This window comes from Monodon monoceros, unplaced genomic scaffold (assembly GCF_005190385.1).
Source record: "Monodon monoceros isolate NGI ecotype Baffin Bay Population unplaced genomic scaffold, NGI_Narwhal_1 Super_Scaffold_4, whole genome shotgun sequence".
In the NCBI taxonomy this organism is placed as follows: domain Eukaryota; kingdom Metazoa; phylum Chordata; class Mammalia; order Artiodactyla; family Monodontidae; genus Monodon; species Monodon monoceros.
The window spans coordinates 23,164,640-23,188,416 of record NW_021703781.1 but is presented as its reverse complement, the minus strand read 5'-3'; the positions used below and the strand labels follow the sequence as shown (position 1 = coordinate 23,188,416).

General features: G+C 40.0%; 1 protein-coding gene across 2 annotated transcripts; it reads left to right on the top strand.

Moving 5' to 3' along the window:
- Positions 1-3,072: 3,072 nt before the first annotated feature.
- Positions 3,073-23,594, top strand: PLA2G12B (phospholipase A2 group XIIB). 2 transcript variants are annotated; one of them, XM_029245746.1, is made up of 4 exons: positions 3,073-3,432; positions 13,797-13,885; positions 17,397-17,562; positions 23,059-23,594. In XM_029245746.1, exons 1-4 carry the CDS (start codon positions 3,222-3,224, stop codon positions 23,175-23,177), a joined length of 585 nt encoding a protein of 194 aa, XP_029101579.1. In that variant the 5' UTR covers positions 3,073-3,221; the 3' UTR covers positions 23,178-23,594. The 2 variants fall into 2 exon arrangements, with proteins under 2 accessions (XP_029101579.1, XP_029101577.1); XM_029245744.1 differs by having other exon boundaries at positions 23,056-23,594.
- The last annotated feature ends 183 nt before the right edge of the window (positions 23,595-23,777 follow it).

Below are 23,777 nucleotides of genomic sequence, written 5' to 3'. Positions count from 1 at the left end.
TATTCTGTAATAACCTATATGGGAACCGAATCTGAAAAAGAATGAATATATGTATCTGTATAACTGAATCACTTTGCTGTACAGCTGAACTAACACAACATTGTAAATCAACTATACTCCAATAAAATTTTTTTAAATCTGAAAAAGTATGTGTGTGTATATATATATATGTATATATATGTCTCATTCACTTTGCTGTACACCTGAAACTAACACACTGTAAATCAACTAGACTCCAATAAAAATTTTTTTTTAAGTTCTGAGGATGTAGTCTATAGCACATTGACTACAGTTCACAACATTTTATTATATATTTGAAAGTTGCTAAGAAAATTGATCTTAAATGTCCCCACCACAAAAAGGAATGATAATTATGTGAAGTGATGGAGGTGTTAACTAACCCTACTGTGGTAATCCTTGCACAATATATATAAGTATCAAATCATCATGATGTATACCTTAAATTTACATAATGTTATATTCCAGTTATATCTCAATAACACTGAGGAAAAACACTAGGCAAAGAGGGACTTGAATAGACACTTCTCCAATGATGACATACAAATGACCAAAAAACTCCTGCAAAGGTGCTCAATATCACTAATCATTAGAGAATGCAAATCAAAACGGCAATGAGATACTACCTCATACCCATTAGGATGGCTGTTGTCAAAAAAAAGGAAAATAACAAGCATTGGTAAGGATGTGGAGAAATTGTAACCCTGTGCATTGCTGGGGGCAATGTAACTGGTGCAGCCACAGTGGAAAACAATATGATGATTCCTCAAAAAGTTAAATGTAGAATTACCATATGATCTAGCAAATCCAATTCTAGGTATGTACCCAAAAGAATTGAAAGTAGGGACTCAAACAGGTATTTGTATACTAATTTCACAGCAGCATTATTCACAATATTGAGTACTGACACATACTTCAGCATGGATGAAACTTGACAACATTATGCTTAGTGAAACAAGCCAGACACAAAAGGACAAATATTGTATGAGCCATTTCTATGAGGTACCTTGTATAGACAAATTCATATGGACAGAAAGGAGAATAGTGGTTGCCAGAGGCTGAAGGAAAAGGAGAATGGGGAATTATTGTTTCATATGCATAGAGTTTCAATCTGGGATGATAAAAAATTTCTGGAAATGTGAAGTGACGACAGCTGAACAACACTGTGAATGTACCTAATGTACTTAAAGACACTGCACTGTCCATTTACAAATAGTTCAAATGGTAAGTATGAATAGTTTACTGCAATTACAAAAAATTTTAAGGTATCAAGAAATGGGGGAAAAATACTATTACTAGCTCCAGTAAGAGCTGGATCAGCAGAGCCTTCTCAAAATTAAAGATTATCAAATATTATTTGTGACCTTGCATTTGCCAAGAGCAACTGACATTGCTTTCAATTGTATGAATTGAAAATGAAGTTATTAAAAGTATAAATTTTGATGACCTAATAGATGAATTTACAGAAAAGCAAGTCAGAAAAATGATCACATCATACATTAATAAAGTATTACACATCGTATTATATAAAATTATGACACCAAAAATATTTTTGCAGTTTATAAGTTTATATTGTTACTCAGTTATCACTATTACCCAATTATATTTTACAACAGTGATAACACAATAAAACATTTTTAAAGGAAAACTTTGTATTTTAGGTCCCTTAATGGCACTTTTTCCCTGCTTTTTGAAAAGGAGCTCTGCATTTTCATTTTGACTGGGCGCCCCAGATTATGTAATAGCTGGTTCTGACCCTCAGCTCTTATCCTTGATAGCCTGTTTATCTTTGACTGAGTCATTTAACCTTTGTATCTCAGTTTTCTCACCTCTCAAATGGGAATGGTATTTACCCTCCTCTGTAGAATTGATGTGAAATTTAAAAAATATATACACACACACACAGTGGTTTTAAAAATTGTAGGTACTTTAAAATATTGGTGGCATTGTTGCTGTTCATATGATATATTTTATAACTACTACCCTTCCTGGAGTCTGAGTCTTTAGACAAATATATTTCTTATCTAAAAGGAAGAAATTTAATTCATTATTTTCTCTGGGGCTTTCCAGACTTTTGAGAGAGAAGCTAAGTAACTCATTTGGTCCATAAAGCCATCGTTTTTTAGCTTAGTGATTTCATGGATGGAATTTATTTCTTCACATGACTAAAAAAGCAAAGTATAAAGTGAAGATGATGCCAAAACACTAGACTTCGGTCAACACTTTTTTTTTTTTTAGGGATCTTCCCGGACTGGGGCACAAACCCACGTCCCCCGCACCGGCAGGCGGACCCCCAACCACTGTGCCACCAGGGAAGCCCCCGGTCAACACTTTTAAAGTCTAAAATTTCAAATAGTGTTTCTGATAAACTCTCTGACTTTTCAGCAACTCAATGGAAGAACAATACTAAGAGAGCTGAGTTCCCCCAGCTCTATCTCAGAGCAATCTGTAGATACCAGACGCTGCTGAGTGTAAATAAAAATACTGCTGTAAATACAGAGGCAAAAATGCCCCAGCACTAGGATGGCTTTGATGAGGAGCTCTGCCAGATTAGAGGACTGAGTCTGAGAGCCAAGCACTGACCGACGCAGAAGCTGGGGTCCTAAATCTGAACCCTCCCATCACGCACACTTAGAGCAAACTCTGACAATACCTGGACCATTGGTACAGGTGACACTGTTGACCCGCCATCACGGGGGGGTTTCCTGAGTCCTTTACACATCTTCCTGCATCTCCCTACATCTCCCTAGCTACCATACGTAGGTGACTGGCTTAGGGGTGTGGCTACGTCCTTTGTGTCAAGAGGCCTGTCCTAGGGGACCAAACTTGTAACTAATCCATAGGTTAACCAGCTGGTTGGGGGTAGAATTCCAATTGCTCCACAACTCACGCCTCTGAAAAGTTGGCTAACATCCCCCTGCTCCAGGGCTGGGGAATCCGCTCTTAAGTGTTCTCTCTCTCACTGGCCATCCCTCAGATAGGCCCTCCTACTGCCTAACCTTTGCCCTTTCTAATTGCCCTGATCTCATCCCAACCTCCATAGCTGTGTTTAAAGTCCACCTCTGGGGAACACACAGATTGAGTGCTCCAGATAATTCCTTTCCCAGTCTTGCTCGGCATCTGGCCGGTGGGCCGTGTACCCAGACTTCCTGGGACACTGGCTGGGGTTTGACGAGGGACCTCAGTACCTACCTGGCTACAGGATGACGCTGGCCACTAGCTTCTTGATTTTGTGGCTCAGCCTGGGGGGTGGCCTGGTTCAGAGTGATACCAGCCCTGACGCAGAGGAGTCCTATTCAGACTGGGGCCTTCGGCACATCCGGGGCAGCTTTGAATCTGTCAACAGCTACTTCGATTCCTTTCTGGAACTGCTGGGAGGGAAAAATGGAGTCTGTCAGTACAGATGCCGATATGGTGAGTGCACGGTCTCTCTTCCGGTGAGACTGTCACTGGTGGACCTGTGAAGAGCTTAAGCAGGGTCACAATCTGTCATGCACTTTTTCCTGTGATCCACCTCTTAGAGGGGTGCCAGATTCAGCAACTAAAAATATAGGACACCCAATGAAATTTGAATTTCAAATAAACAACCAAGACTTTGTTAAAATGTGTGAGATATTTGGGACACAATTATAGTGACAAATTACTGGTTGTTTATCTGAAATACAAATTTCACTGAGCTTCCTGTGTTTTATCTGGCAAACCTATTCCAAGGAGTTTTGCGAGAATTGTTTCCCTGGGGACAATTTAATGGGTTTATTGTGAGGCAGGTAGGTACTTAGGAAAAGGTGGCAAGGGTGGGGAGAAAGAATAAGAGATGTCTTTGGGAGGTGTTCCTAGGGATGGAAACTCAGCTGAACATTCAGGGAAAATTCTGCCAGAAAGCTCTGCGCTTCCTCAGTTACTCTGCTCCTAGCTTGGAAATGGATTCGTCTCTCCCCCTGAATGCAGTTCACACCTTCCTTCCAGATCTGTCAATCTCTGATCAATTTGCCTAACCACCACCACCCCCAAGAGAGCTGTCCCTGCCTCAGTCAGCAGTGACAGTCCTTTGGTGGGTAGGATGGGTGTCTGCCAGCTGCCTCTGTCCACCAGGGAGCAGGCCCCAAGCAGGCCTGGGGATGTGGAACTGAATGGGTAGGAGCACTACCTCACCTGAGTTGTAAAGAGGGTACATGGGAGCCTGCGTGCAGGTCTGGCTGCAAAAGAGCAGACCCTGTGGCCCGTTCTTCCTTCACCTTGCACTGGAATTCAGTGTAACGGGAGCAGAACGTGGAGCCCTGGACCTTGCAGCTGGGAGGCAAAGGGTAACTTCAAACGCAAACGAAGATATTTCTGAAAGCATACACAGCCTCATACAGCATTTGCTTCACTGTTTAGTTTATCAGATGTTTCATCGTGGGATTAAGAGATGAAAATGGTGAGTTTAGCCTAGCAGGAAAACACTTGAGAAATATTTTCTCCAGACACTCAACAGATAAAACTCAGCTTGGAGAGAGACTCAAAAGAGCTACACACTTGCTGGACTCACCCAATCAGTCTCACAGTCCCTTTTTTTAACCTTTGAGCGGGGGAAATCCCTTCCTTATAAACGGGGAGTGACTAAGAGACCACGGTTAATCCTCCAGAACCAAGTTTTACAGCACAGAAGCTTTCATCTCAGAGGGGAATGTTGAAAAAAGGAAGCTACAGCGTCTCTGTGAAGATTCCATAGGGTAAATCTATGCTAGGACCCACCTGTACCGCTAGCAATGCCTTTGTCTAAGGTGTGTTAGACTAATGCAGAGATGCCTTGTCACAGGGACTGTTCTCACCTAGTTTGCATGGATGGGGCAGGAAAGGGTTAACTCACTTCAGATATTTGATCAACACTGGTGCTATTTTCCTTCCTGGAGGCAACACAAGACTTAGGTCTGTGGCTTAGCAAATAGATAACAGCAGGATTTTTTTTTTTTTTTTTTTAAGGGAAACAAGAACCAAACCCTCTTTTTCTCTAGCAAAACAGCATTAAAAGATTTTAGCAAATTTTGGTTGCAAGCCTGCACCTGGGTCAGTCGATGCAGCAGCCACAGGTGGGGGATGAAAATAGTCAACAGAGAGATTGCAGGAACACAAATAACTCCACTCACTCTACAAAACAGGACCTGTCCAACCAGGGGTCTGAAAAACACGTAGGAAATAGGGGGTTAAGCCTTGTTACCTCTGGAACGCAGCAGAGCCAAGAACCTGGAGGCTGTGCCCAAGCAGTACAGAACTTCTCAAGTTGATTGTGGATCAAGGAGGCTTTTGAACAGATAACGGCTAATAACTAACTGAGTCTCTGTTTGCTGTGTGATACACTTCTTGTGCACAAGGCTTCTCTTTCTTTAAAAGAAACTTGCTGTGCTGCAAATCCCCTGAAGGGCTTGTTTAAACAGACTGCTGGCCCTCACCCCTCTTATACTGATTGGGTAGGTCTGGGGTGGGACCAGAAAATTTGCATTCTTAAGAGTTCACAGGTGATCCTGCTGCTGGTGGTCCTGGGACCACGCTTTGAGGAAAAAACTGCTTTAAAAACTGCAATTTTTTTTTTTTTTTTTTGTCAGAAGGAACAATTTAGCAACAGTTAGTCTACAAGAAAAAGAAATTGCCATTTGGTAGGTACTTACCACTGCTCAAAACAGTGGTTCCTACCTTGCTCTGCACTTAGAATCACCTGCGGGAGGCTTTAAAAAACGCCTGCTGCCCAAATCAATTAAATGGGAATCTCCATGGGTTGGACCTAGACATCGTTATTTTTAACATTTCCCAGGTGATTGCAAAGTGTGACCAAGGTAGAGAGCACTATTTAAGGGGTCATTCAGCCCATAGATTGTTCAGACAGACAAAGGTATATTTGTATCCTGGTAGCCTACGCTAGTGTATCAATATTGCTTTCCACACTTCTTGTATATACAATTCGTTTTCAGGTCAACACACAACATCTGAACTTGCCAAATGATCGGGCTGTAAATATAACGAGATTCAGCATGGATCAATAGCATACATGGTACAACTGGCTTAAGGGGTCTGCACTAATGTGAACACGATTCCCTCTCCCACCTCAGGGATTCTGATTCAGTAGGTCTGTGCTAGGAACTGCACACGTGGTCCTCGAACCAGACTTTGAGAAATACTAGTAATGGAAAAATCAGGGGTTTGTACTGGGGGTGGGGGTGGGGGTTGGGGAATCTCACTGCTGATGACCTTGGGCAAGTTACGTCTCTCAACCTTTGTTTCCTCATGTTTATAACTAATGTTAATAATACCTACCTTACAAGGTTGTTGTAAGAATTAAAGATAATATATATAAAGAATTAGTGCCGTATGGAACATGGCAGATACCAAGCAAATTTTATAAATGTTATGAGAAAATCTGGTGAACAGGTTAACTATGCATTCGGATTCTTCAGATTCCCTTTCAAAATAAAATTAAAAAACATGAAATCCCAGTTGCTGGACGACATCCTCTCAGCTTCTGGAAGAAATCATCAAATGATGATTTAGATGTTCTGTGCCTTTATGAAGGTCTGTGAGGCAGAGTTTCTGTGTCTTGTAAATCATGATTTAAGCTATCAACCACACCGTCACACTTTGATAAAAGGACCTCATGATGATTTTCTTCTTGGGTTTAGTTCTAGGAAGAAAGGTATCCTTAAATATCAGCATTCTTATTTTCAGGAGAATTTTTATCTGTTTGAAATCTTAGAGCAAAATTTTATGAACCTGTGAATTTATACATTTTTCTAGACAAAGAATTCACAGCCTTCATCAGATTCTTAGAGGACCTGGGGCCCAAAAAAAGAAAACAGCTACTGATTTAGAGGGCAATGGTTGTTCTCGAGAAGGGTGAGGAAATGTCCAGGTTTGCCGGTGATGGAGGGAAGGGGTGCGCGTTCCTGGAACGTGGGACTTTAAGTACTAAAACAAGGATGGTCTCAGGCAAACCAGGACAAGTCGCTCGCCTTACCTCATGCAGTAACTTAATCTGTTTTAGTGACTGAAATAGAGTTTATTGCTTCAGTTAAATTGTCACAGCTCTGTTTTGTTCCCTTGTTGTGTTCCTCATGCTGTATTTGAGGGTTTCTGGCAGGAAGCAGGATGTGCCCTTCAAATATGGCCCTTGGACTCCTAGGCAGACCTCTAGTGGAGCACACAGAGCCACTTCTGCGGGAACCAGCTGGGTGGGGAGAAGGGCCACACCCTCCTAAGCGGTTTAACCCTTGGCCTGGGTGATAAAGCGCCAGACAGTTTTACTGTTGTTTTCAGTGACAAAACAGAGAGAAAAACAGTGGGGCCCAGGAGGTAGCGGACCTTCCTGTGGGTAGAACTTTCGGGTTTCATGCCTAACTCCCTCATTTGTCTTTTAGGTGTTTTGTGGCGTTTCACTTTATGCAGAAGTTTTAAATTTTCCTAAGAACCAGTCTATCAGTCCTTTTCTTTACAGCTTCTGCATTTTTTGTCTTGCTTAAAAGACCATCCTCACACCAAGGTCATAACAACATTCGGCTCTTTTTTCTGTGAGAGCAGCTGTAGCTAATACATAAGGAATGAGTGTTGCTGTGTTCTGAAAAAAACTTTTTTGTGAGCACTAAAGTTTTAATTTCAAATAATTTTCATATGTCACACAATATTATCCTTGTTTTGACTTTTCCCCCAATCATTTAAAAATATAAAAATCATTTTTATCTGGCAGGTTATACAAGAACAGGTAATGGGCTGGACTTGAGCCAGTGTTTGCCAAGCCCTCATCCAAAAAATCAGATGGTCAGCCTCCCACTCCTATAAATAGCCAAAACCAAAAAATAAAATTAGTTTGTGGACATTGTACATTATTGATGCCTAGACTCAAAACATCAAACTGAAAAGACTCAACACAACTCAAATCTGCTCCGACTGTACTATGAGGATATAGTACCTTATTTCTGTGTGGACTCAAACCGTCACCTTTTTTCTTAGAACTTTTAATTCAAGCTTCAAACAGAATTTCTACAGCTTTCGTAAAATATTAAAAAAAAAAAACAACTGTCATCAATATCAGGCCAGGTGGGACGTATCTATAATTGGTGTCCCATTAGCTTTCAAACTGGAATATCAGAGTTTTATCTTCTGTGAGTTACCAACTGCAAAAATGGCAGAGGGTAACTCAGGAAACTGGACTGAGTCTGCTGCAAAAGCCCTTTATCAGCGAAATTATTAAAGAGCTAAATTTCACCATCAAATTTAGACATTTGTTTCTTCATTGAAATTTTTCCCCTGATTTCTATAAAGCTAGCATAGGTAGAACATTTGTAAAAGAACAATCTGAAGAAAAAATAAAATCACCATAGTCTCACCTCCAAGAGACAATATGCTTTAATTGTATGACATAGTTTGATTATTTTCATATGTGTAATTTGATTACTAATATTATTTAATACACTTTACCCATTCCCCTATTCCCAGTGCTACATACACACACACACACACACACACACACGCACGCACACACATACACGGCAGGTTAGTAGAGTATCAATGCTAAGTTATATTTCTCAAGACCTTTGAAAAGTAATGCAGGGATTACTGGTGGGCTGGTGGACTCTGTGTCAACAAGTACAGGACCTCTCCATTACAAATAACAAGAAAGACGGGGTGGAAATAAAATATTAAAACAAAAAACACACACTCAACCTAGAATGAAATAAAGGGAAAACTTCAAGTTCTAGAAATGAAGGGGAAACAAAAAGCCAAAGTGGCAGCAGGAGCTGATGCTGCCATGGCCCTTGGGGGTGTCAGTCTGGCACATATATAGACTCCAGGGGCTGAGGAATGGGCTTTATTGCTCATACAGAGAGAGGAAAAGTAAATTTCACCAGTAAGAATTGGGAAGTTGGAACTGAGCAGTCTGCATAAAGCTTAGAGCCTGAGAAACTGTCTAGTCTGTTTAAAACGGATTAAATTATTGGATTATCCAACATTCCAAGAAGTAGCAAGAATGCTTTCTGTCCACCTGGGGCTGGAGCTTGGAGGAGGAATAAAGAACATCCACTAAGAAAAATCACTACCTGGGCTTCCCTGGTGGCGCAGTGGTTAAGAATCCACCTGCCAATGCAGGGGACATGGGTTCGAGCCCTGGTCCACGAAGATCCCACATGCTGTGGAGCAACTAAGCCTGTGCACCACGACTACTGAGCCTGCGCTCTAGAGCCCGTGAGCCACAACTACTGAAGCCCACGCACCTAGAGCCTGTGGTCCGCAACCAGAGAAGCCACCGCAATGAGAAGCCTGCGTACTGCAAGGAAGAGTAGCCCCTGCTTGCTGCAACTAGAAAAGGCCTACACACAGCAATGAAGACTCAATGCAGCCAAAACAAAAAAAATCACTACTTGAAGCATACCCTATGCATAGGTGAGGAATCTGAATCTATACAGCTGGCCTGGTGTGAGTATCCCAAGCTGAGAAATTAACATAAAGACATGTGTCTCACTTATCTTGGGACTCCTAGAGCCACAGCAAAAGCAGTTAGGGACTACTTTGTAGTATGTGACACAGGGCACAGGAATTCATTTAGAAAAACAAGCCCTCCCGAAAACAATTACATACCATTCAAAAAGATAATCCACCATGCGGGAGAGTCAGTAGACATCAAAAAATGAAATGGCATCCCAAGGAATGGAGATAATAAAAAAATAACAACATTTGAAATTATTAAAGAAATAAAAGAAGCAGTAGAAAACATAATTAAAAAACAGAACTCAATGAAAATGAATACACAGATTTAAAGAACATTTACATAGAACTCCAAGAAATGAAAATTATAGTCATCAGAAGAAAAAAACTCAGTGGATGGGTTACATAGCAGATAACCTAGCAGTTAGTCAACCTAGAGATAATTAGCAAAATGGAAAATAAATTTGATGAAGCTAGTAAAAATTCAGTACAGAGAGAAAAAGATAGAAAATATGAAAGAGAGATTAAGATATATGATGGACAGGATTAAAAAGAATCACCATTCAGTATAAGAGGCCCAGAAGGAGAAACTATAGAGAATGAAGAAAATAAAAAATTCAGACAAGGGCTGTGAATTCTCCAGAGGTGAAAGACACCCGAGTCTTCAGATTATTCCAAGTGGGGTAAGGATACACAGTCCACCTATAGATACATTGTAGTGAAACTGTGGGGATTGAGGAAATTGGAATTTTTGTGCATTTCTGGTGGGAAAGCAAAATGGTACAGCTGCTGAAGAAAGCCCGCTGATAATTCCTCAAAAAGTTAAACAGAATTACTATGTGACCCAGCAATTCCACTCCTCGGGTATGTACACCCAGAAGAACTGAAAACAGATATTCAAACAAATACTTGTACACAATTATTCATAGCAGCACTCTTCACAATAGCCAAAAGATGGAAATGACCACCACGTCCATCAATGGTGCATGAATAAACAAACTGTGGTACATCCAGAGAATGGAATATTATTCAGCCATAAAGATAATATGGATGAACTGTGAAAGATGGAGCATGACTGCTAAAGATGGGTACGGGGATGATAAAAATGTTCTAAAATTAGATTGTGGTGATGGTCTCACAACTCTGTGAAAAGCTAAAACCCATTGAATTACACACATTAAACGGGTGAACATATAATATATTAATTACATCTCAATAGAGCTGTCGTAGAAAAAAATGTAATGAAAAAGAGATGCAAATCATAATGGCAACTGCAATAGTTACGTATTGTTGAGTAGCAGGTGACCCCCAAACTTAGCAGCAGAAAATAACAAACATTTATTGTATCACACAGTTTCTGAGGGTCAGGAATCTAGGGGCTCTGCTGGGTGTTTCTGGCTCTGAGTTTCTCATAAAGTTGTAGTCACACTGCCTGTTGATATTAGTCTCTGAAGATATGACTGAAGCTGGAGATCTCCTTCCAAACTCATGTGGCTGTTAGCAGGAAGCTTTAGTTTTTTACCAATGGACCTTTCCATGACAGAAGTTGTAGCCTTTTTTTTTTGACATCTTTATTGGAGTATAACTGTGTTACAATGTTGTGTTAGTTTCTGCTGTATAACAAAGTGAATCAGCTATACGTATACATATATCCCCATATCCCCTCCCTCTTGCATCTCCCTCCCACCCTCCCTATCCCACCCCTCTAGGTGGTCACAAAGCGCCTAGCTGATCTCCCTGTGCTATGCGGCTGCTTCCCACTAGCTATCTATTTTACATTTGGTACTGTATATATGTCAATGCTACTCTCGCTTCGTCCCAGCTTACCCTTCCTAGAAGTTGTAGTCTTTTATAATGTAATCTTGGAAGCAACATGGCTCCACTTCTGCCATATTCTGTTGATCACACAGACCAACCCTAGGACAATACACAAGGTTATGAATACCAGGAAATGGGGATCACTGAGGGCCACCTTGAAACACCATCATATACACATGTTGTACCACAGCAACAAATACCCAAACAGACTGTGGCAGAGACTGCTTATTGTCCCCCTTTTCTACATTCATAAGCCCTCCTCCCAACTTCCAGCAGGGCTCATGGCTGCCTCCATTGAAGAAAAACTTCATTTCCTAGCCCACCTTTGCAACCAGGTGTTGCCATTTGATTAAGGCCTGGCCAAAGGGAAGTAAGATGGAGTGATGTGTGTAACATTCTGGAGTGTGTTTATTAAAGAGAGGAGCTCTGACCTTTCCACCTCCTTCTTCCATCCTGCTGCTTGTAATATGGATGTGTTGGCTGAAGCTCCATCTTGGACCATGAGAGTCAGGGCTAAATTCCAGGGCTGGTAGAGCTGAAGGCTAGAAGCAGCCTGGGTTCCAGAAAAGGTCAGATTTATCATTCCAGGCTTCTGAGCCTTAATTCTGGATCTTGATGAGATATCCTATCTTGTTTAAGCATCTGAATAATACAGTATGTAGGAGGTATAATAAATATATGGAGAAAATTATAACACGCTGTTGAAAGACATAAAGGAAGACCTAAGTAAATGGAAAGCTATATTAGGCCCATGTTTGGGAATACAGAATATTATAAGAAAGTCAGTTGTCTCCAAATTAATCTATAAAATCAATGTATTTTAAATACAAATCCGCATTTCATCTCTTGTAGACATAATCTACATGTCTCACGTAGACTAATTTGACTCTCAAATTCATATGCAAAAGTAAATGTCCAAGAGTAATGAAGGCAGTTTTTAAGAATAATAAGGAGGGAGGGCTCTAAAGCATAGACTTCCTACCTAAAAATTAAAACAAAAAGATGGGGTGCAAAGGGGCTTCGACTGTACTTACACCATTTAATTAAACAGAAGAAATACAGCATGTTTGGCAAGTTAACATTCATTGTGTTTGTGTAGTGGGTACATGGGTATTTGTTTCTCTGACTTCAGTTTTGAAATATTTCATAATACAAAATAATTGAAAATAAAATACCTGGCAGGAGAAGATTAAAGAAAAGAAAGAGAAAATGCCATGTGTCTCACTTGGAGGATTAATTCTTAGCTTATTTCCTCCATCTTCTGTTATGTCTTGCATATCCTACACGAGGCAAAGGAACTGGGGAAAGAACATGGGCTTTGGAGACAAACAGGATATATCTGGATTTATATCCCAATTCCCCCCACTTTCTATATGACTCAGGCAAGTCACAAAACCTCTTAGCCCCATATTCCTTATCTGGATAATGGGATAAAAATACTAACTGCAGATGACTGTCCTGAGGTCATCTCAGGTCAAGGTTATCTTTATCTATAATGACTACCCTTGACACACTGACAAAGCTTCTCTGTATGCATTTGCAAGATTATAAAATTACCCAAAAGCCAAGTAGGAGAAACTAAGAAATCCAAAGCTTTTCGGATAGTTTTGCCTTAGTTCTGTGACACAAATGCCTAAAATGTTTCAGTGGGGTGTTTTCTTTGCCCTTTGGTCAACAATGCTTTGTCTGCATTTATGAAATCTTGCAAAATTTCCTTCACGTTATTCTAAAAAAGTTTGTGGTACTGTTTTAATTCTGATCCCTTAAGTGTATGATCAGGTCTTTGTGCATAGTATGTGGTCTTACAGTGGATAGAAGAATGAGAAACCTTGAGTTTTAGTTTGGTTTTGCCACAGACCTTATCTTCAAGGTCGTGCATGTAAGAAACATTAGAATTGTTAGTAAATAAGTGCTCATAGAATCCTTCAATATTCGGAGAAAACGCCAGCCTGGTCTGGAGGTTATTACTCTCTTATGATATCATCATAATCATCATCACCACCTAATTTAAGGTGAGGAGCAGTGAATTTTTCTTTTAATTAAAAAAAATTTTTTCTTTATTTTATTTTCTGCTGCGTTGGGTCTTTGCTGCTGTGCGTGGGCTTTCTCTACTTGCGGCGAGTGGGGCTACTCTTCGTTGCGGTGCGCGTGCTTCTCGCTGCGGTGGCTTCTCTTGTTGCGGAGCACAGGCTCTAGGCGTGTGGGCTTCAGTAGTTGTGGCACGCGGCCTCAGTAGTTGTGATGTGCAGGCTCTAGAGCCCAGGCTCAGTAGTTGTGGCACACGGGCTTAGTTGCTCAGCAGCACGTGGGATCTTCCCGGGCCAAGGATTGAACCTGTGTCCCCTGCATTGGCTGGCGGATTCTTCACTGTGCCACCAGGGAAGTCCCAGGAGCAGTGACTTTTAAAGGAAAAACTGAACATGCTTTTTAGATCATTTTTATTTGGTGAATGTTCCCAAATGCTTAATTTCTAAACATTTCTTCCCACTTCTTTCCTCTCTTTCCCCTGCTAGGAAAGGCACCAATGCCCAGACCTGGATACAAGCCTCAGGAGCCCAACGGCTGCAGTTCCTATTTCCTGGGTCTCAAGGTACCAGAAAGTGTATGTACACCACCATTGTTTTCTTAGTTGATTGGTTTTAACTAAAACTAATCCAAGAGTTACCACTGATGGAACTCAACACTTAAGGAATATGATTGAGAAATATGATTAGTATTTTAAATTGGATACAGAGGAAGGGAGATCATTTTCAAAGAAAGTTTCTGATTTCCTTTTCTCAGAGGCAGCTATCCCCCAGATAAGTCGTTGTGTAGTGAACTCTGAAAGCACCAATGCAAATATCAGCTGAGCCTTAGTGAACCAAACATAACTTAATTTGAAATACATCTGACAAGTTTGACTTATTTAAATTGGTGAGACTTTCCAGTGATGTACTGGAGCAAACTGGTACTGACCAGTACCAGTGAGGGCTGATTGGTGTATCCTCAGCACTTCTGCAAGCGGCTAACTTGGTGACGGTACCGTCAAATCAACTATGTTTGGAGTATTAACATTATAGGAACCTGCAAACACACCTCCATCCACCCACATGCCCATACACACAACAAGCCACTGGCTAAACATTTATCATTTTGCCTCTGACTGTTTCTCAAACTGTCGACTTCCTCTAAAAACAAGGAATAATTAATTTCTTTTAAGACCCCTTGGAAGCCCTTTTACCTTTTTCACTTTAGAAAAGAGGTTTCATGTAAAATGTAGGTAGAAGGATTTCATATCTAAAATCATAGTTTAGCTATGCCTTTAGTTGGTGTCTTAATCAGGCTAAACTTCACTTTTCTGCTGGTTCGAAAGATTTTTGTAGTAATTTTCTAAGCAGCATAATGTTTATTCTTCTAACTAAAATGCTGCTCACCCATGTGGCATTTTTGTGCAAATTGAAAAAAAGTTTCCTTTCCTCAAGATGGTTTTCTTCCATTTGTCAGAAACTAAGCTTAGGGCTTCCCTGGTGGCACAGTGGTTGAGAGTCCGCCTGCCGATGCAGGGGACACGGGTTCGTGCCCCGGTCCGGGAAGATCCCACATGCCGCAGAGCGGCTGGGCCCGTGAGCCATGGCCGCTGAGCCTGCACGTCCAGAGCCTGTGCTCCGCAACGGGAGAGGCCACAGCAGTGAGAGGCCCGCGTACCGCAAAAAAAAACCCCAAACCAAAATAAAACCAACTAAGCTTAATATACTGATTTTGTAAGAAAAGGAAATGCCTGCCACTGGCTGGATATTTTTCTTAATAAATATATAAATCTATGATGTCTTGTGGGAAGGTGCCCCCTTAGATACGACACTCTTGTTCACTGCACAACCTTCACAGCTGTACGCCTAACCTGGTCCACAATCATCAGTACGTGAATGGACACAGAAGATAATCCTTCCAAATATACATTAGAGAAACAATGTATTTTTGGCTAATATCTTTTACTTGATATCAATTTAGTAGCTAAGAAAGTGGTATGCACTCTATTTGGGAGTAATGTCATTTTGTTTACTGGTACAAATATTATTTAGAACTAGTTCAAGAATTTCCAATTGAGTTGAATTGAATGATAGCACTATACTCATCTAATTCTGTTACCTCTGCTGTGATGTATTCTTAGGTTTAGGGGTGAGGTGCAAGCAAAGTAGCTTGCTTCAGGTGTCAGATGATGGGAATTTACCCAGAATTGCTGAGTCCAGGCCTTTGCCTAGTCTAATGAGTTAGATTATCTCTTAACGTAATAATGCTTTGTTTTGGTTTTTGCTTAAAAGGGCCTTTTAAACTACCAAAGTCCATATTCTTCTCTAGGTGGTCTTGTAGTAAAAGTTCAAACAAGAGAACACTTAAGGAGACTCAAGAGGAAAGGATCTATGATAGCTGGTTAATCAATCCCCACCCATACCTTGAAACCAGATTTTCACAGCTTCCATCCAAGTCCAAGTCTATATTGTGAGAAGAGCTGCAAAAGATCCATGTCTATGGAAGCAACCTAACTGTCCATCGACAGATGACTGGATAAAGATGTGGCACATATATACAATGGAATATTACTCAGCCATAAAAAGAAACGAAACTGAGTTATCTGTAGTGAGGTGGATGGACCTAGAGTCTGTCATACAGAGTGAAGTAAGTCAGAAAGAGAAAAACAATACTGTATGCTAACACATATATATGGAATCTAAAAAAAAAAAAAAGAACCTAGGGGCAGGATGGGAGTAAAGATGCAGACCTACTAGAGAATGGACTTGAGGACACGGGGAGAGGGAAGGGTAAGCTGGGACAAAGTGAGAGAGTGGCATGGACATATATACACTACCAAATGTAAAACCGATAGCTAGTGGGAAGCAACCGCATAGCACAGGGAGATCAGCTCTGTGCTTTGTGACCACCTAGAGGGGTGGGATGGGGAGGGAGGGAGGGAGACACAAGAGGGAAGAGATACAGGGATATATGTATATGTATAGCTGATTCACTTTGTTATAAAGCAGAAACTAACACACCATTGTGAAGCAATTATACTTCAATAAAGATGTTAAAAAAAAAGAAGATCCATGTCTAAACTCACCCTGTTCTCATCTGTTTTATAAACCACAGAATGATTACTCCTCTTTAATCACTTATTGCATCATGTCCCTTCCTTCCTCAAGAGTCTTTATCAAATCTAACTTGCTATTTTGGATGTCAAGGCCATCTATCAACTTGCCTTTCTCCTTAATTAAAAAAATAAAAAATATATATATATAAATAAATAGATATAGATATATATAATAAAAATATATAATACATCACCCTGCTAAGACCCTTGAAAGACTAAACAAACTAATTGACTTGCTCATATATGATATGCTCATTATTTCCTTTCCTTACCTGCTATATCTTAAGTCTACCATCATCTCTAATAATCCTTTCAAAAAAATTCCTGTTTGGTAACTCTACATGTGGCAGTCTATGAACTTAGTTTATGACACATTTGTAATTGTTTAGGATGCTTTATAAATGTGTGTGTGTGTGTGTGTGTGTGTGTGTTACTTTGTTGTTTGATCATAGTCCCTCATGGTCAGGAACTATGTTCTATCCCCACTCTGCTCCTCGACACATACAAATACATATACACATACTTAAAACAGTGCTGCATGGGATGGATCCCTGATAAATGCTGGTGACCTCTTTATGAACTGAGGCTTAATTTTTCATACTTCTGAGACTTGGAATCTTTTGTTTAAACAAAATCTCGTATAGCATAGGTTTTAGTTGAATTTGCCAGTCTTGAAGCTATGCCCTCTTGCCTAACTTTCTGATTTCTATTTTTAGCACTATAGTGGCCTGTGAATTTGAAAATTACTAAACCCCAAAAGAAAAAGAAGAAAAGTGGGCCATTCAAAGTTATTAAACTAATAACTAGATCATGATCAAAACTTAGCATCCTGTGACTGTCAACCTGATGTATTCTTTCCAGTCATCGGTGCTTCTGAATAGATCTGAATCTGTAACAGGAATTTGAGAACAAGGTAGGCAAGGTTGCCTAAGGTCCTTGGTCTAAACGTTGCATTTTCTTCCTTCACTTTTCTTCCTTCACTTTTCCTCAGATGGACTTGGGCATTCCAGCAATGACCAAGTGCTGCAACCAGCTGGACGTCTGTTATGACACTTGCGGTGCCAACAAGTATCGCTGTGATGCAAAATTCCGATGGTGTCTCCACTCTATCTGCTCTGACCTTAAGCGGAGTCTGGGCTTTGTCTCCAACATAGAAGGTAGGAATCTTAAGTGCATCTACCCGTGAGCAGGGAATTTTGTTCCTGTTTTCACACAGAAATGTAGCCAGAGCCCTTTTTCTCAAAGAGACCATCAGAGCTTACTGATCTTTCTTTATCCTGTGACCAATGCAAGCAAGGGGGAAGGAAGATTCTGGGCAATCCTTCACTAAAGTTCTTGCTGTCCTGCCCAGGAGCTGCTGGCACCACTCCTGATGGACAGGGCCATACCAAAGCCTTCCCAGAGAAATAAAATCTATCCTCTAAGGACAGAGCAAGAGTTGCCCAACTGGCTTTCGTGATCCATTCCACTGTTAAATAATTTTCCATATCAGGAATTATTCCGTATAGGACTACATGCTTGGGTTTAAGCCTTTTTTTTTTTCTTATTTTGTTCTCGCCAGGGAAAGAATTTTAATTTAAAAATCTATCTTTTTTGTGTAAAGGTCTCTATATCTTTGAGGATAATTATTTTCAAACAACTGCTTACCTACCTAATTTCTAGCACTGATTCTGTAATTTCTTTTTCCTAATTTACCTTAGGAAAAGTTGTAATCCTTTAGTTTCTGAAGCCTGAACATTACATCCAGGTATTAGCATTGTATATTTTTAGATGGTGAAGTTTGAAATTCAGGCTTATGAAGAGCTGGCCCCATGCCATCGAGAAAGTCAGCTGCAGGAAGAATCTCGGATCTTGCTATAGATCAATGTCTAGAGTGCTGTCCTGTAGTGAATGTCTGAGGGCTTGAAAATATGAATAATTAATTAGGCCCTGTAAAAGGGAGTATCATTCTATCTGTACCTACAAAAGGTGAAAAAGTGCCTGCTGCTAATCTAGGGTCAGGTCAAGTTACTCCCTCCAAGCAACATCCTTTTGATTCTTTCTCCTAAATATCTCTTTGATATATCACTTGCCTGGTTACTACAGATTAACCCAATCTCTGGGTCCCATCCAATCTATTGACCCCATAGAGACCAGGTATATTTTCATACCAGACGAATCTGATCATCTCCACCCTCTGTGTAAGTCCTTCAATAGGTTCCTCTTCCTTAGGATTAAATCCAAGTCCTTAGCATGACATTCATAGCCCTTTCTGACTCAGTCCTAGCCTACCTCTCCAGCATCATCTTGCTTATTTCTGATTTCTTTCCTGACTTCTGCTATTCCAAACTATGTGGGTTGATGGCGCAAATCTTTCTGCCTCTTCAGTTCCCTCTGCTTGAAATACCCTGATCATTCATTTTTTTGTTGTTGTTCAGTTTTATTGAGCTATAACTCACATACTATAAAATTCAACCATTTAAATGCTTTTTAAAATATGTTCACAGAGTTATGCAATCAGCCCCACAATTAATTTTAGAACATTTTCATCACTCCAAAAAGAAACTCTAGAGCCATTAGCAGTCCCACTACATCGTTCCCCTGGCTAGCTCTAGGCAACCATTAGTCTGTTTTCTCTATAAATTTGCCTATTCTGGACAATTCATATAAATGGTATCATAAAATATGTGGTCTTCTGTGACTGGATTCTTTCACTTGGCAAGGTTTATCCATATTGTAGCATGTATCAGTATTTCATTCCTTTTTATTGCTGAATAGCATTCCATTGTATGGATATAATATGTTTTCTCTATCCATTCATCAATTGACGGACATTTGGGTTGTTTCCACTTTTGGGCTATTATGAATAATTCTGGTATGAACATTTATGTACAAGTTTTTGTGGTGACATGTTTTCATTTCTCTTGGATATATATCTAGGAGGGGAATTTCTGGGTTATATGGTAATTTTATAACAAACTGATTTCCAAAACAGCTATACCATTTCACATTCCCACCAGCAATGTATTATGGTTCCAATTTCTCCACATCCTTGCCAACACTTGTTATTATCTATCTTATTACAGACCCTAGTAGGTGTGAAGTTATATCTCATTGTGGTTTTGATTTGCATTTCCCTGATGGCTAATGATGTTGAGCATCTTTTTATGTGCTTATTGGCCATTAAATAACTGCTTTGGAGAGATGCCTATTCATTTGCCCCCTTTTAAATTGGGTTATTTGTCTTTTTATTATTGAGTCATAAGACTTCTTGTATATATTCTGGATGCAAATCTTTTATCGGATATATGACTTGCAAATGTTTTCTCTCATTTTATGAGTTGATTTTTCACTTTCTTGATGATATAATTTGCAGCCCAAAAGTTTTACATTTTGATTAAGTCCATTTTATCCTTTTAAAAAATTTTTCTTGTACTTTTGGTGTCATATGTAAAAAGGCTTAGCCTAACTCAAGGTCACAAAGATTTACTCCTAAGTTTTCTTCTAAGAGTTTTGTTGTAGCTCATATATTTAGACCTATGATACATTTTAGTTAATTTTTGTGTAAGAAAGGGGTCCAACTTCATTCTTTTGCATGTGGACATACACCATTTGTTGAAAAAGACTATCCTTTCCCACCATTTGTTCCTGCACCATTTGTTGAAAGAGACTATTCTTTCCCACAATAAATTGTCTTTGCACCCTTGCCAAAAATCAATTTGCCATAATTGCAGTGGTTATTTCTAGACTTTCAATTCTATTCCATTGATCTATGCCAGTACCACACTGTTCCTATTATTGTAATTTTGTAGTAAATTTTGAAATCAGGAAGTGTCCTTCAACTTTGCTCTTTTTCAAGATTTCTTCAGATATTCTGGATCTTTTGCATTTCCATATGAATTTTAGGTTCAGCTTGTCAATTTCTTCAAGAAATGGCAGGTGGAATCTTGATAGGACTCTTGTTGACTCTGTAAATCCATTTGAGGAGTATTGCCATCTTTTTTTTAAAGATTTATTTATTATTCATTTTATTTATTTTTGGCTGCTTTGGGTCTTAGTTGCAGCACACGGGATCTTTGCTGAGGCATGCGGGATCTTTCATTGTGGTGCGTGGGCTCTTTGTCCTGGTGCACAGGATTCTCTCTAGTTGTGGCGTGTGGGTTTTCTCATCTCTAGTTGTGGCGCGCAGGCTCCAGGGCGCATGGGCTCTGTAGTTGTGGTGCACGGGTTCCAGAGCACGTGGGCTCTGTAGTTTGCAGCATGCAGGCTCTCTAGTTGAGGTGTGCGAGCTCAGTAGTTGTGGTGTGTGGGCTTAGGTGCCTTGCAGCATGTGGGATCTTAGTTCCCTGACCAGGGATCGAACCCGCGTCCCCTGCATTGTAAGGTGGATGATTCTTTTGCACTGGACCACCAGGAAAGTCCTGAGGAGTATTGCCATCTTAACAAAATTATGTTTTCTGATCGATGAACATGAATGTCTTTCCACTTATTTGGGTCTTCTTTAATTTCTTTCAACAATGTTTTATACTTTTCACAGCACAGGTCTTATACTCCTTTGTTTAATTTGTTCCTAAGTATTTTTTCCTTTTTGATGCTTTTTTTTTTTTGGCTGTGTTGTGTCTTTGTTGCTGCATGCAGGCTTTCTCTAGTTGCAGCAAGTGGGGGCTACTCTTCATTGTGGTGTGCATGCTTCTCATTGCAGTGGTTTCTCTTGTTGCAGAGCATGGGCTCTAGGCATGTGAGCTCCAATAGTTGCAGCATGCAGCCTCAGTAGTTGTGACACAAGGGCTTAGTTGCTCCACAGCATGTGGGATCTTCCTGGACCAGGGATCAAACCTGTGTCCCCTGCATTGGCAGGCAGATTCTTTTTCTTTTTTTTTTTGGTGGTACGCAGGCCTCTCACTGTTGTGGCCTCTCCCATTGCGGAGCACAGGCTCTGGACGCGCAGGCTCAGCGGCCATGGCTCACGGGCCCAGCCGCTCCGCGGCATGTGGGATCGTCCCAGACCGGGACACGAACCCCTGTCCCCTGCATCGGCAGGCAGACTCTCAACCACTGCGCCACCAGGGAAGCCCTGGCAGGTGGATTCTTAACCACTGTGCCACCAGGGAAATCCCTTGATGCTATTATAAAGGGAATTGTTTTCTTAATAGTATTTTCAGATTATTTGCTGATAATGTATACAACTACAATTGATTTTTGTATACTGATCTTTTATCTTGCAACCTTACTGAACTCATTTATTACCTCCAAGAAAGTTTTAGTAGATTCCTTAGGCTTTTCTGTACACAAGATAATGTCATCTGCATATTGTCTTCCTTTTCAATTTATATGCCTTTTCTTTCTCTTGCCAATTGCCCTGGCTAGGACTTCTAGTAGAGTATTGAATAGAAGTGGTGAGAACAATGTGGAGATTAAACAACATGCTACTGAACAAACAATATGCCAAAGAAGAAATCAGAAGAGAATATAACACACCAAGACTTATGAGAAGCAGTAAAAGCAGTCCTAAGAGGGAAGTTTATAGCAATAAATGTCAACATCAAAAAAAAGAAGGATCTCACATCAACAACCTAACTTTAAACCTCAAAGAACTAGAAAAAGAAAAGCAAATGAAGCCTAAAGTTTGTAGAAGGAAGGAAATAAGAAAGATCAGAGTGGAAATAAATGAAATAGAGACTAAAAGGACAATAGAAAAGATCAGTTTTTATAAAATAGATAAAATAGACAAAACTTTAGCTAGGTTGGCCAAGAAAAAAAAAAGAGGATGCAAATAAATAAAATCAGAGGTGAAAGAGGACACATTAAAACTAATATCACAGAAATACAAAGAACCATAAAAGACTACCATGAAAAATTATACACCAAGTTAGACAGCCTAGAAGAAATGGATAAATTCCTAGAAACATACAACCTACCAAGAATGAATCATGAGGAAATAGAAAATCTAATCAGAATGGTTACTAGTAAGGAGATTGAATCAGTAATCAAAAATCTCCCAACAAACAAAAATTTAGGACCAGGTGGCTTTACTTTTTTTTTTTTGGCTTCACTTTTAAAGTGGCTTCAACATTCAAAGAAGAATTAGTCAGCCATTTAAATGGCTTCAACATTTAAAGAAGAATTAATACCAATCCTTCTTTCAAAAAGCAGACGAGGAGGGAACACTTCCAAAGGCATTTTAAGAGGCCAGCACTACCCTATTCCAAAACCAGATAAAGATATTACAAGAAAATAAAATTACAGGCCAATATCCCTGATGAATACAGATGCAAAAATCCTCCACGAAATATTAGCAACCTGGTTACTCACCCCACACTTGAATAGGGAAAGCTATAGGAAACATAATAGTGTTATTTGAGGGAGTATTCTGAAAAAAAAAAGGTAAATTTTCCATGGAGTGAGCACAGTGATGTGGGGCATTCTGATCGCTAATCATGGTTTCTACCTGGAGGCCCATAAAAGGAGGGCATCCCAAAGTGTGTTATGCTTTATTAGATTGGATAGAAGCTCCTCTGAAAAAGCTTCTCTTAAATCTATTTTTTCATTTTAATTCTGTATTTGGATCACTGCCTCTACTTTCCTCTGGGTATCATGTTATCCTTGGAAATACGCTGCCTCTTCAAAATTGCTTAGACTTAACTTTTATATTTCTCTTACTCTTTTTCAAGTAGCCTGTGATTCTCTGGCTGATACTGTGTTCAACACTGTATGGACCTTGGGCTGCCGGCCCTTTATGAACAGTCAGCGGGCAGCCTGCATCTGTGCAGAAGAGGAGAAAGAAGACTTATGAGGAAGAGGTGATTTCTTTCCCATTTTGAGTGACACCACAGCCGTCAGTCTGGGAGATGGTAGTACGGCAGATGCGTCTCATTCTTTTTTCCAAAAGTTTGGATACCGCAAAGCAGGAGAAAGGAAACACTATTCTACAGCTGAAAAGTGAGGCATCGTTTGAGGAGAATTGGAAAAAAGACATGGAGTGATTTGAAGACTACGCTTCACTTTAACACTGGTCTCCCCAACCAAGACATATTTGCCTGGAAATTCAGTTCTTAAAGACTAAAATACCAGGATTCCTGGAATTAATAATTATATTCATAAGTGAAATTTTGGAGAGTCCAACCATTTGGGAGGCAATGACTTTCCTCTGGTCCCTGTTTCACTTGCCAGTAAGCATCTCACATTTAATAAAGTGTACTTTTTAGAAAATTTGAAAAGAGATGAATGAATTCCATTATCACCAATATGCTTCCATTTAACTTAGAAGAGAACAGAACCCAACCTGGTAAGTTCCATCAATGATAACAGTTATTCCCACTGGTGCTGAAGAGATAAGAACAAGGCAAGGTCAGAGGCTTACCTGATTGAAGCCAATGGAGGTAGAGGTCAGATG